We start from the raw sequence: 14,865 nt of genomic DNA, 5'->3' as shown, positions 1-14,865 counted from the left end.
GCTTCAACAAAGTTTCTTCAAAAAAGCATCTTTTATCTTCAGCCTCTTTATATACTCCAAGAAATTAGGTTTGGAAGTTTGCATGGAATGCTACCGTTGGAGGGCATATCTGGGTTTTCCAGGTTCTGTTGTGGCTGAATCAGTTAGGTAAGGTCGTCAGGAATGGTACAATTGCTTTTGTACTTTGGATAGCGACATGACCTTTATCCTTGTTGACTTCTGATCAGAGTGATGCTTCATCTTGGAACTTGTGAAGCTTGGTGATCAGAGTCAGAGGGAAGCTTGGATCCTCTGACCTTTGTACCTTCTGCTTCTGAACTCAGAGGAGAAGTACTTGGTCTTCAGAGCCAGCTTACTCTTGGACTTCAGAATCTTCACTACTCAGTTTCTGACTTTCAGAGCTTCTGGGCCTTCAGAGCTTCTGATCCTTCAGAGTGTCTGATTCTTCAGAGCTTCTTATCCTTCAGAGCTTCTAGTGAGCTGAATCCATATCAGAGCTTTATAATCTTCAGATCTTCTGAAGCTTGATCTACTGTTCATAGTGAACATAGTACGTGCGAAAGCGTTGCAGAGGTTACTCTTTGAGCATTGTGCTTCTGAATTATGTGAAATAGGACCAGAGTCATGGCCTGTCATTAGAACACTCAGAAAACAACGTTAGAGTACCATAATTGTTCATACATAATAGTTAACATGTAATCATCAAAACATAGAGTTGTACTACTAGATCAAAACATGATCTTACAGTTGGCTAGTGGTTGGTGGTGATGAGGAAGAAGCTGAAGTCGAAGGAGGAGGTGATGAGGACGAATAAGTTGGATGGTTGGTTCTGATTTAGGGATTTTGGGAGTTGATTTTGATTTTTGGGGTTATTTTGATTAGGAGGGTTATTTTCATATTAAGGGAATTTGTTAATTTCATTTTCTTAATTAAATTAAAATAAAATATCTGATGTGTTATTTATTTTTTATTTTTTTAAATTCCACGTAGGCATTATTGACACAGTCAGCATGCCATTTAAGCACTCGCCGGAACTCCGCCCTCCAGCGAGAATCCGCCCCAAAAATATTCAAAGACGAGGACTAAATGCAATAAATTTTCCGGCGAGGGACTTAGATCAGACGGCAAGACAAAGACAGGGACTAATATGATGCTTAACCCGAAAATCTAATACGCAAAAAAGAAACAAACATTTTGTGCAACCAGGTTATTTTTATTTTCTGATTAATAAAATTAATTTTTTTTTACTATTTTTTCATTTTGACCAAAAAAAAAATACTTTTCTCATCCATCTTCTAGAAGCTCTCTTCTTCCTCTCCAAAATATCCCTAACGCATCCTCTACCTAAGAGCAATGTTATACAACACTACCAACTAATGCACAATTATGCACTACCATTGAAAATAACTAATCAGCATCATAGAAATCATGGGTGAGGAGAGTGAGAGAAAAAAATTATGTTACTTGGCAAAGAATAAATTACACTGATCGTGTGAATTGAACGACACAGTGGTCCTGTCAACAAGCATTTCCCTCTACCTAATCCAGCGTCGCTGCCGGTGCCACTTTCTCTTCTCATATTCCTTGTTGTCGCTGCCCCGTCTCTTCTCACACCACAATCATCTCTTCCTCCGCCTAGTCCCCACCACCCTCCCTCCACCACAACCACCACAAGATCTCACTCACCATTATCTACTATATGCGAAGCTGATTATCATGTCATTTGTTTCCCAGTCCTTGACTCAATCATGCTTGTACAGAAAGAAGTGTTAGGTATTGCGAAAATGGTGAAGGTGGAAGAGGAAAAAAAACCCAAGAGGGAAAGAGGGCGATGGTGATACAATAGCTCTAGATCTCTATATCTCTAGATCTTGTGGTGGTGATGGCAGCTGTGGCGGAGTGCACCGTGGTTGATGGGAGAGGAGGTGGTGTAAATATCATTTTTATTTTCAGAAAATGAAAAGAAAATATGTTTTTATTTCTTAAAAAGGAGAAAATACTCGCTACCTATTTAGCCCACTCTTGTGTAAGGTTGCACAAAAAAATATTCTCATATTAGATGCCCCCCAAACTATAGTTTTTAAACAAGTGACATATTCATATTTTATTCCCGCAGCTTCTAGTTTTTTTTCTTTTTACACTTTTTCATTATAGAATTATCACTTATTTGTAAAAGAAGTCGTAAGATTGAGAGCACAAGTTTAAATATTGAAAAAGATATTTATTGGAAAAACGTGTAAGTATTATTCAAATGATTGACAACATTATTTTCCTCTGTAACAAAAAAAATTGATTGACAACATTCATCTAAGACAAAAAAAAATTAGGAGTGATGAGGAATGGAATGGAATATCTTTCAAGTGATTATGTAATTTCAAAGGATTTATTCCCAAAATCTTATAATTTTGCGATAGCATTCACATTGGAAATTTTACTTACACACCTCTAAAAGAGGTGGAAGAGGTGGAATAAGGAGAGAGATATGAAGAAAAGAAAAAGTAAGAGGGAGGAAGTATGAGATGTGATAGATGATAAGAGGAGAGAGATAGAAACAAAAATAGGTGAAAATGAAATTTTTAAAAAATGAGGTGTGTGTATATCATTGTTGATTCACATTACTTAGGTACAAGCCTTTCTATGTCATAGTTGTAATTGGATAGAGTAGAGGTTTAGAGCATAAAAGGTGAAGGATCACTTGTTTAAAAATTGAAGTTTCTCATAATTAGTAACATTCACATAATCACATTGATATTGCATTTCAACTTCTAAATTAAATATTTTCATCATTTGAAAAGAGTTCATTTTCTATTTATAAGTGTCATTAAGACTAGCTTTTATCTAAATGTGACCTTTTTAGAATAATAGACAAGTTTGTTTTTCAGTAGGTGAAGGTAGTTATATGAATCATATGATGTCACAATACTCACGTATTAATTTAGTAATGAACCATTTACATGTAGATCACTTTGGAATTTGGATTGTATCATTTGTAGTTTTCTTAGACCTTCCTTCCTCTGTCTCTATCTCTTTGACACTCCTTCATTTAGTTAATTCTCCTTATTAATTCTTGAACAAGTATCTTTTCCACGTAATTCTTAGCATAACACTTCAAGAAATATATCATTATAATCATATAATCCTTAGCAGTTAGCATATTTTTACTAACACAAACCTTCTAATATTTGTTAACCATTAAAATATTTTTACTAACACAAACCTTCTAATATAATCCTTAGCAGTTAGCATATTTTTACTAGCATATTTTCTTTTCTATTTGTTATATGTAAGACTAATGGACTAACATCAACTTTTGGTTTGCCGGAAACCTTTATGATCTTCATGTATGGGTCATAGGGCCTTTCTGAAGATCCATTTTTTTTTTGTGAATATGTGGGGCAAGCCCCAAACCTAAACAAGGACAGACCAAGGGAAGGAAACTCTCATACAATCCCCACAGGGGTGGGAGGGGTAGCTCACTTGGTTGAGCTAAGGGTAAAAATATGTGTTGGAGATTGAGGTACAAGGTTCAAACCCTGAGGAGGAGCATTTGTAATTACTAACAACTAACCACTAACATTTGCCTATAAGAAAAAATACAATCCCCACAGAGGAGATGAGTACATCCCAATGGGGGGTCACTAAACATAGGTACTCCTAAGGCTACTGAATGGCCTAATTTGCTAAGAAATCGGCTACTATGTTGCCTTCCCTTCTTGTGTGGACAAATTTTATCTCTCTCAACTTGTCTTTCCATGCCTGAATCTCCCTTACAAAAGCCATATAAGGGTGGTGCGAGTCACAACCTCTCCGGATCAGGTTGATGGTCGTGGCTGAGTCGCTCTAAAAAATGACCTTATGGAGACGCATATCCCAAGCAATTCTAACAGCTGTTAGTATCCCCTAGAATTCTGCTACCAATACATTTGATGACCCCAGGTTTCTGCAATATCCTTGTAACCACTTTCCTGAGGCATCCCGGCAGACTCCTCCACATCCCGCTAATCCATTAATCCCCATCACTAAGCCATCTACGTTCTCCATCCAAGTGGTGGACATTCCCACCCTATCAGGACGTGGGAGTAGCTAGGAGAGCCTAGGTTGGGTCCGCTAGTGGTGAAGCTATCTGCTGAACCCGACGCCAAGTGTTGTGTCACGACTAATGTATTGGGGATGGAGAAAGGTTTTCCTTGGAAGATCAGAGCGTTTCTGTTTGTCCAAATGCTCCACAGGAGATTGCCAAACAAGACGTGCCATGGGGAGACCCGCTGGTATGGGCACTAATGTTGTGCCACACCCAATCATCGAGATCAGTGAGGAAAAACGTTGAGTTCCTGGGTCTGAACTTCAGCCACAGAGGAACCACTTCGAAGATCCTATTTGATAATAAGGAACAATTTCGATTGATATTAAAATTGTTAATGTCCATATTTATAATTTAAATGAGATATCATTGTTCATATCATGCACACAATATGTCCTTATGCGTGGGTGGTTTTGTAGCTGTAAATGTCTTCATAGCACAATTAACATAAACTAAGATAATCAACAAATATCATCTAACACCAAACTCTATCTGCCCGTACATGGCACACATAAAATCTCTAGTACACATTAATTTGAATTCACACAATGAAACCCCTAAAAATACAAATTGAGTTAGCTCACACTTCATCAGAAACTGTCATGATAGATTGTCCCACAATCAATAAGGAGAAGCTGTCTTGACAATAGAAAAACTAAGGAGAAGCTATACAGCAAATTCCATCCACTTTGAGGCGTAAAGAAAGGTTAGCAAATAAAACAACAAAAGTTTTATCCCACTAAGTGAGATCAGGCAATATGAATCGTATTACATCATTGAGCTCAAAGAAAGGTTAGCAAATAATAAATGGTTTTCCTTATTTTTCTATAAAACCGTTTTAAACAAACATAAAATAAACAAGAGTAAACAATAAATAAATGCCAAAAGGAAAAATGACTGATCTCTATAGCAGCATGAAAAACTAAATATAATATCAAACCATGTTCATGTCTTCAAAATAATTATTGTATTAATACATTCAGAATTTCTAATGGCAGCATCTATAAATACTTGGTTACAGAAATTGCTCCTGAAAAGATAGGCAGGGGCAAAAATAGATCCCATTACAATGGATTTGAGAGCAAACTCAATCCCTATTTAGTAAGTAAAAAGTGGAAGAAGATGCAACTACAAAAGTAACATTGGTTTTGTTCAAAATAAGCTCTGTAAAGAGTGGAGAATCCAGGCATCCTACTCCACCAAAAAGACTAAGCATTAGAACATAACAAAAAAAGTGACAAGAGACACCTCAAAATCCAATTCTCAAATAATTCCATTTGACTAGTTGTAAATAAGAAAAGACCATAAAACAAAACTGGAGATGGATTGTACCTTACAACAGAAAATGCATATCAATATATACATGGAAACGTGTTATATACAATTCTACAGCTTAGAATTACAGTAATTGAATGGTTAGCTCTCTACATCATACACAAAATTTGCATGCTAGGCCGGTATACTAACAAAGTGTTAGGCAGAAAACATCAAAAAAGAAAGGTGGGAAAAAATGATACAACAAAGAGCCAATAAAAAACGGCACATATCAACATCCTCTACTAAATCCTAATACATCATTCAAACAATAGTTCTAAACAGTCTGCATTTCAGACATCAGCAAGTTAAACCCATTACATCAACAAGATCGGTTTAATCATGAGCTAATAAAAATATAAATTCAAATCAAAAGCGAATATCTTCATAGCAAATGTTCCACTTCTGAATTTAAGAGAAAAAGGATTGTCATGACTTGGCTCTACAATCTTGATGGCACTTGATCCCCAAAGCAACCCAGAGTCTGAATGAACGGTTTCCTTTCTCAAAACAATTGTCCCTGCATAACATAGAAGCCCATAACAATAATGGTTGCAGTTCAGAAAGCATTATCAAATAAATCAAAACGGGTTTAAATTCATACAAAGTAAAAAAGAGAACTATCTCAATTCTGTTAAACGGCACATTAGAAAATTCTTATGTTTTGGGATGAGGGAGTAAGCAGAACTATATAAACACCACACGTAAACTGCACACTTCTATTACAGGACAACTAGAACTAAGTTTTTTTAGACCCTAGCAATAAATGTAACTTTTCCTTGGAAATATTAAATAAAAATAATTTGGGAATGGCTCAACCCAGCATTTCATCCTCCAGTACTTCTACACATGTATGGCTTTAAATTATACAAAGACATAAAAAAGAGTTGAAATGTATATTTCATGAAGGAAGCAGTCAGATTAAAATTCTTGTGAAACAAACTAAAGTTTTTAGAAGAAGAAAAGAAGGTTAATAATCTCCAGAAAAGATAGTGTGTGTATTTAAATATCATACACTTGCCACAAAATCATTACAAGTTCTTCACTTAAAGAAATGTAACCATTAATATATGGAAACACAGACAAATAACCCACTAATGAACACTGAACAGATTTCAGTATGATCAATTGATCACCTATTTAAAACTTTTAGATCTACCACACATTAGAGCATTAACTTACATGGTTCAATTACAAAAAAGGGGAAGTGGGAGGGTTTATTTAACAGCTGCAACGAACTGCCTGGCAAACTTGTTACCAAAACCACAAATAGGACTTTCATATGATCACATATTCAACAGAAAAAAAATCTACCCCATTCCACTCCCACTTTAGGGAGAGAGACATGAATAGAAGAGATAAAAGTGACAAAGATGATGGGTAATGCAATAGGAAAAGAAGAGAAAGATAAGAAGAAAAATGGTGGAAATGGGATGAAACTTGAAAGAGAAAGTGATTGTGGATATATCGAAGATGAATTCAACTAGTGCACAGCTACCACATAATATGGCATTATATTTAGACACCTAATTGGAGAAGGAAGCAGCAGCAATGAGTTTCTAAGCAAACTAATAACCAGCATGCACATATAGAAGATACATAACTTAGATTGATCATATGCACAGCTGACTCCAGATTTTAACTCCTTTAGGTTGCTTAATAACAGAAGACAACTCTTGATAACCGCAAAGTTTTTAGCAGATGACACTCAGACTTCCGTTTCAACCAGACACTAATAGTCAAACAGAAACCTGGTCTTAACAAGAAGACATGCTTGGCCCTCAACAAATCAGGAAAGATAATCATATCCACTATATGTCAACAATGGGATAGTAATACTCATTACAGAATACTAAGCACAGGGGATTGTATAAAAAAAGGAGCTCACGTGAAAAAAATACTATACAGTCATTTTAACTACACAATGGAAGAACGAAAATTACAAATTCAAAACAGTAAAACTTATATATAATAGATACTTAATTCGTATTTAACCTGTAAATTAGATATTGACAGACATTCATTATCTATCTGACTATTTAAATCATGGAAGCAGTCATCACAAATAAACTAAAACAGAATCATATATACCATAATTAGATAAGCAATCAATCTTAAAACTAACCTTTGATCACAGGAGAACAAAACCATACTCCTGACAAGAAGCAATAAGAACAAAGTGATTGAAATAAAACAGCTGCTCAACGACTTCTGGATCAGAGAAGCACAATCACAAAATCGAAACCACCATGACAAATCCTTATTTTTCATATACTATTCTTTCCTTCCAAAATGGAAGAGTTACTCAGAGGTAAGCCGCCTCCTCTTCCCATAATCAGCATCTTTTGGCCTAGAATGGTGTTCTTCCTCCTGCGATAATCGAGATTTGCTGTGAGTCCTAGATGAACGTCCCCGTTCCCACTCATCATCATGGTCTCCTTCTCGATCTCTGTGCCTATGATGATGATCTGCATATCTTTCCCTATCTTCCCTGTACTTGTCTCTCTCACGATCACGAGACCTTTCACGGTCACGGTCTCGAGATCGTTCACGGTCCCGGTCCCTAGATCGTTCCCGGCCAATTTCTCTATCATCACGATGCCTTCGTTCCGACCATTCCTGGTCGTGCCCCATCTCTTTTTCTCTTGGTGCATCTCTCTCATACCCTTGATCTCTATCATCCCGGTACCTTCGCTCAGAAGAACCAGACCAGTCCCTTTCGGATCCTCTATCTTTATCCCTTGCAGCATTAGGCCAACCAGCTCTATCATGATTCACCTCACCATACTGATGGTCTGATGCAGCTTCCTCCCCATAACTTGACTCTCCAGCCCTGCCACCACCAGGCTCTTCACCACCCCATCCACCCATATTTGGATCTGACCACATTCCCATATTAGGACCATCCATACCTGATGTGGGCATCATCCCCATACCATTCATATGCATACCTCTACCAAAAAAGGCTGGATTAACATGAGGTGCTACTCCAGGCAAACCAACACCTGGGAATGAAGGTAAAATCCCAGAGAATGGAGGTGCAGGAGCACCAGGAAAGCCTCCATAGCTGCCCATTCTACCCATTGGCCCACCAAATGCAGGATCAAAACCCTGATTCATCATTGACTGTGGAGGCAACAGAGGCGGAGTAGCACCCATACCCTGTCCAAATCCATTTCCACCATTACCCATTATACCTCTACCACCCATCCCACCGCCCCTATTCCTCATTTGATTAACATGCCCTCTATTCCCCATACCAGGATTATTCCCTCTGCCCCAGTTACCTCTTCCATAACCTCTATTGCCATCTCCACCTTGATAGTTACCACCAGTGCCAATATTACTACCACCTGGCTTAGCCGCCGTATCAGTCGGCCCCCTCCTTCCTGGGGTAGCTGTAGTTGGGTTCATCTGTTGATTCCTACTTAACTGAGCCTCTCCCATTTTCTTAACAGTAAAAGGTGATGCAAAAGCAACAACACAAGCCCTCCCATTAAACTCATGCCCATTCATTCCATCCTTGCACGCAGTTGCAGCATAAGCTTCAAAGAACTCAACCTGGCAATACCCTTTGGATTTCCCACTGGCTTTCTCATCATAAAACTTCACCTCCTTTACTTGCCCATACTTACAAAGCTCAGCTTCCAGCTCAGCATCAGTAGTCCACCAGTGCAAATCACCCACAAATAGTATAGTACCACCACCACCACCCCCCCCACCAGCCATACCAGCTCCACCTCCACCCCCAACTCCAGCTCCAATTCCAACTCCAGCTCCAATCCCAACTCCAACTCCAACTCCAACTCCAACTCCAACTCCTCCAGTATTAACACCACTCACACTATTCCCAACCCCATTTCCACCAGCCCTGTTGAGGTTTCCTCCTCCTCCTCCACCAACACCTTGAACTTGTCTCACCAAACCCTCATTTCCACCACCAATCGGTTGCTGCCCTATACCCTGCACTCCAACACCATCATTTCCACCACCCTGCTCCTCAATCTCACTCAATTTCCCAGACTGTTGCCCTAATTCAATCCTCATACCACCTCCACCCCCCATCGCCGCCGAACCCGATCCACCATTATTCCCTCTAAACCCCTGATTCTGAAACCCATCAACTCTCCCAGGAGGAACCCTCGATTCACCACCTCCAGCACCGTTACCCGGACCCTCCCCACCGACACCAGGAATCGAAACCCCACCTGGATCTTGCATCACCGGACCCGACTGCGGCTTCTTATCATCACCTCCATCATTCTTAGGCCCCAAATCCTCGTTCTTCCGCAACGACTGGAGAAACCCCTCACCAACGTTGACATCGTTGTAAAGGTCCTCGTAATCATCGTCCTCCTCAGCCAAAAACCCGTCGTCGGCAACGGCGGATATAGCTTCGTTACGGTGGAACTGATCCATGGGATCTCCGCCCTCACCTTCCTCCATTGTTAGGTTTTTCCGACCACCTTCCCTTTGTTCTGCACAACCCCAAATTGAAAATTGAATTTAGGGTTTGGTGTGAAAAGTGAAATTGAAGATGAAGAACAGAGGTGGATCAAAACGCAGCGTTTAGACAGAGAGAGATCTTACCAGGAAGAGAGAGGGCATGCGATGCTGAGGAAGAAGAAGAAGAAGGGAAAGCCAAACCCTAATATGACAAGTAGTTGGCAAATGGCAACTAATCTATCTAATCCTTTTTGTCATTTTATTTTCCTTCAATAAGAGTCAACTTTATTCTATAAATCTAATTTTCTCTATCTCTATAAATAATATTTTCTTGAAAAATAATAAAAGCAGTTCATTTGAACTCAATTATTTCTGTTTTTACACGTTAGACCAAGGTTTTTTTAGCATCTAACCTATTTATGGTAATTTAGACAAGAGGATCCAAATTATGGTATAACTTTAATTGACAAGTATGGCTTTAAGGTGGATGTAGGCAAGTTACCAACATAATTTTCGTTTCTTTTGTTTTTTTAGTGTATTTACTAGCAGAGTGCCCCTTTTGGTATAAAAAATTTAAGATTGTGTAATATTATATTTTTGCAACTTTTTATAATTCTTATTTGTAAAAATATATAAATGGTTGTTAGAAATACATATTTAAAGATAATTTTTTTATCAATTTTATATATATAAATATTTTGAATGATAATTTTGCATAAGATATTCCAATTTAAAATTCTAATAATAAACGAAATGACATCAAGGGTTTAGAATAATAAATTAACTCAGTAATTTTCTTTGGCGATAAGGATAAAAAATTATTTGGTAATTTTTTCATGATTATTAATTTATAAAAAAATTATAATGTTGTTTGTAAAAAACACTCTTATATTTGTTGGTTCATTCATAAAACCTCAAATAAATAAATAAAATAAAGTAATAATAAATAAATATTACTATTGTCTTCATGTCATTCCTATCTAATTTACTTTTGAAGACATTGTAAAATATGTAGTATTATCCTTACATTATTATATCTAAATGTTTCCTTAAAGTTTAAATATATTTGTCGTCTATAGTGATGAAAATATTATAAGTTTTATAAATTTTAATATTTTATATACAGTTTTTTTAGAGCATGTTATTTTTTGAACAGAGAATAATTTTTTTAATTTACCATAAATTCTAAGTTATTTAAATAGAAAATAATAATTTTTAATTTTTAATTCTCTCAAATTATAAACTCAAAAGCTTATTAAAATTTACTTGACCTTGTAATGCATATAGGAGCTCTAGTTGTTTCACTCCTATTCGTTCTTATGCGGTTTCATATTCAAATTGCGGGGACTCACGAAGAAGTATTGCACTATTTAGTATTTACCAATCAGTATTTTATTGGATTGATCATTTAGTGGAAAACCATTAACATTAACATAACATTAAGTTACCAATGTAACTCTCGCTTACCAAAAAAAAACCAATGTAACTCTCGAATGATGGGCCATTGTTCTAAATAAAGTAAGGTGGATAACTGTTGTTCACTGGAGTGCCTAAGTGTGGAGGTTGTTCCCATCTTTTTTAAAATAACAAAGTCCCAAATTAAACATATTAGGAATATAATTCCTTTTATTTGAAGAAAAGAAAGATAGATTCATAAGACTAAGGTAGATTCATAATGATAAGTATATTTCCTTTTATTGAAAAAAAAGAAAAGTATAGTTTGCGCGATAATTCGTGTTTTGGTTAAAAAAAATCTTATCTTGTTTGGAGGAAGAAGTGTGTAACCCGGGCTTTGTTTCTTAAGAATGTAGTTGAGGATTCGATTTTGAAGTTTTGCGAATGGAAAAAATTCATTGGTCAATATCTTATTGCTTAGTACGCTGACAGTGAGGTGATGAATTAGTTTCATGGCTAACGGTTGTTGGAATATCTTGGTTAACACTGTAAAAAATTTAGCAATCCAAATTCGTCTCAATCCTTGCTTCTATGGGTTTGGTTTCCAAAATTGAGTTCAAAGCGGGTTTCCTCGTCACATGGTCGGAGATATCTATTGTTTGGGGTGACACCTAGAAGCATGGATTAGGAAAGAAAAGAAATAGCAAATTAAAATTAAGAAGGATAGTTAAAATAAGACATCAAAATAAACAAAATTAAACTTATGGAAATGTCTTCCATAAATTCAAAAAACTAATAATAACACAATCCATCCGAACCAAAACAAATGGAACGATAGAAATTGAATTTTACTACTTCAACATGTGTGATTAGAGTTATTATTTTTTTGGTACATTAGAAAGATAAATTACACCCGCCAGGAATCGATCCCTGGACCTCCCCCTACTCAACCCATATGTCCTCAGCTCCTACCCATAAGTTTTTACATACTTCATGAATAAATTTATTTTAATAGATTTATTCTTATATTTATCAATGTTTGAACAAAACAATACTTATTTAGAAACAATCAAATAACTATTAAAAATGACACATAATCAAAATATAAAATAATGATTGAGGAATAGAAAACAATTAATTATTTATAATAATTTTGATTGGGGAACAATATTTGATATTGATTTTTTGTTAATTGCTATGTTTGATAATTAATTAAAAAATAATATGAGATCAAATGATTAATGTTTAATTATCTCAAAGACTTTTGTATTTGATACACCGTCAGAACCACCTCAAAAGAGCTCATCCTTAAGAACCATGTCTGGAGATGTTGGTTCGACAAAGTCAAACGTTAGATTTTTTTTACATACACCTTAAATAAATAAAAATAATAGTAAGCATCATTTAGCAATCATCATTTATCATGAATTTTTATTTAAGAATATCCACCCACAGAGATATATGGTAGCCTAAAGGTTGGAGGAAGAACTATATGTCTAATCGAAAATGTACAAAAATGAAAACACTCGTACCTCGCATAATGGAAGAAATGACGTTAGAACTATGTGTTCATCTTGATTGTTGAAGTCAATTATTTCTGTTTTTACTTGAGATGCTTTTGATGTTTAGAAATCACATTATATCAAGTCTTTCTAGCATCTAACTTATTTATCGTAATTTAGACAAGAGGGTCCAAATTATGGTATAATTTTAATTGACAAGTATGGCTTTAAGGTAGAGATGTAGGCAAGTTAGCAAAATAAGTTTTGTTTTGTTTTTCTTCTGATCATTTGTTGGCATTTCCTTTTCAAATTCCAAATGTTGTTGTTTCATTATTTCTATTTTTTTCTTTTCCCTTTTCTATTATTCTCGTTGTACTCTTTCAAATCATTCTCAAACTAGTGTTTTTACCCGTGCGTTGCACGAGAAATATGTCTATTGTATTTGATACATCAATCAATATATACCTTGGATATTAAAAATATAATAAACAACAAATAAAATAGAAGTCAGAAACGATGAGTAAAGTTGACAAAAAGTCTTAAATTGAAACCCTTGTTGCATAGATTGAAACTAGTGATTATACCCGTGCGATGCACGGGCGCTAAATCATTAATTTCGTTGAAACAACTGCGATTAATTTAATCCAACAACAATTCATTATTTTATTACCATTTGTGAGATCCCAAACTACTCATATATTCACAATAATTATTTTTTCACAATGTCAATACTAAGTACACGACAGGAAACATCAACACGTACAATACACTAAGAAACATTCAATACGCTAAGAAACATAGAATCAAAGTTATTACATACTTCAATTGAAACTATTGAACCACAACGCACTCAAGAGTTTCGAACAATTACAACTTGAAAAGTATCAGGTGCTTGCAACTTGAAAAATTTCAACTAATCAGTGAAACTGAACCTGCTTGCCCTGCAATACTCGTACCGTCCGATGCCTATCATGCATTTGGGGTAGCTCGTTTCATCCCAATTCAAAAACCACTCAATAACATAGCCATTTGGCAACACCATGTTAATCAATGTAGGGCGGTGTGCCAAATGATCTTCTAGTACTCTAGTTGGGATAGGCTGTTAAGGGAAAATTAAAATTAACAATACTAAAGGTTAAAACAATTCTGGGATTGAGATGGAATAATGAATAACATACCAATCGTTTATCACCTCTGCAAAGTTCAGGCGTTAGATCTGTTGTCCATATGGGGTCACGACCAAAAGGCTCTCCATTATTAGGGCCAACATAATTTATTTCTATCTCATCATCACCAAATATTCGTATGTCATAATGATTATCATGAATATGGCGGAGGTGAATTATAGATGTTCCTTCCAAGTTGTGCTTGTGGCAGATTCTCTCAAAAACTTCCTCAAACTGAACTCATGTTCCACAGCTTGTAACCAAGCAATGGAAAACGTTCCCAACAGTGTCAAACAAAACTGCCATTTCATTTTCGAGGACGTGTGCATGCGATTCTATAAACTGCCTAGGTAGATCCATGAAATTCTAACAAAAGAAAACCATTAACCAATTAAATTTATAATGGGGTTACTGAATAATGAAAAGAATATAACTTATTCATAAAAAAAAAAGCATACACAATTTGCATGAAGTAGCATGTGGAAGGATTTTGCATCAATGGGAAGGGAGGCAAGGTGTGTTGGCTGCATGGTGCAAATGGGGGAGCTGATCCAAGAGTTTGATTGTGTGGGTGCATGAGTCAAATTAAACCAATCATATATGGGGAACAATGAGACTAAAGTAAAGTACCATTGATAGGTGATGGTACAATGCATTATATGTGGATAGAGTATTTTTTGGTTTTCAATGTTAACTTTAAGTTGTTGGAATCTAAGTTAGGTGAAGGCCAATGGTAGAAATAGAACCTAGTGTCTAATCACCTTTTGCTCACATGGTTATACATGCAAAAGATATCTACCTTTTATGACAAAATATATAAATTTACTGGCTTGGTAAGGGTTAGTGGAAGTTGGAATATTCTCCTGTAGAATTCAGAATCAATTGATATCTCTTTTCAAGAACAAAATATCATGTAGTACAGTTAGCTATCATGTGTTTTACTACGGGACAGAATATTCAG

General features: G+C 36.0%; 1 protein-coding gene across 1 annotated transcript; it reads right to left on the bottom strand.

Moving 5' to 3' along the window:
* Window positions 1-5,582: 5,582 nt before the first annotated feature.
* LOC130722100 (uncharacterized) lies at window positions 5,583-10,120 on the bottom strand. Its single transcript, XM_057572726.1, has 3 exons — window positions 9,986-10,120; window positions 7,521-9,873; window positions 5,583-5,915 (listed from the first exon to the last, which is right to left on the bottom strand). The coding sequence occupies exon 2, from the start codon at window positions 9,839-9,841 to the stop codon at window positions 7,697-7,699; it is 2,145 nt and encodes a 714-aa protein (XP_057428709.1). The 5' UTR covers window positions 9,842-9,873; window positions 9,986-10,120; the 3' UTR covers window positions 5,583-5,915; window positions 7,521-7,696.
* Window positions 10,121-14,865: the final 4,745 nt, after the last annotated feature.

The sequence above is a fragment of the Lotus japonicus genome, chromosome 6, assembly GCF_012489685.1.
Source record: "Lotus japonicus ecotype B-129 chromosome 6, LjGifu_v1.2".
NCBI classification, from domain to species: Eukaryota; Viridiplantae; Streptophyta; class Magnoliopsida; order Fabales; family Fabaceae; genus Lotus; species Lotus japonicus.
The sequence above is the reverse complement of the archived record's forward strand: the minus strand, read 5'-3'. Positions and strand labels throughout refer to the sequence as shown.

Coding starts and splice junctions, on each gene's coding strand:
- LOC130722100 (XM_057572726.1), bottom strand. CDS start 9,841: ATGGAGGAAGGTGAGGGCGGAGATCCCATGGATCAGTTCCACCGTAAC.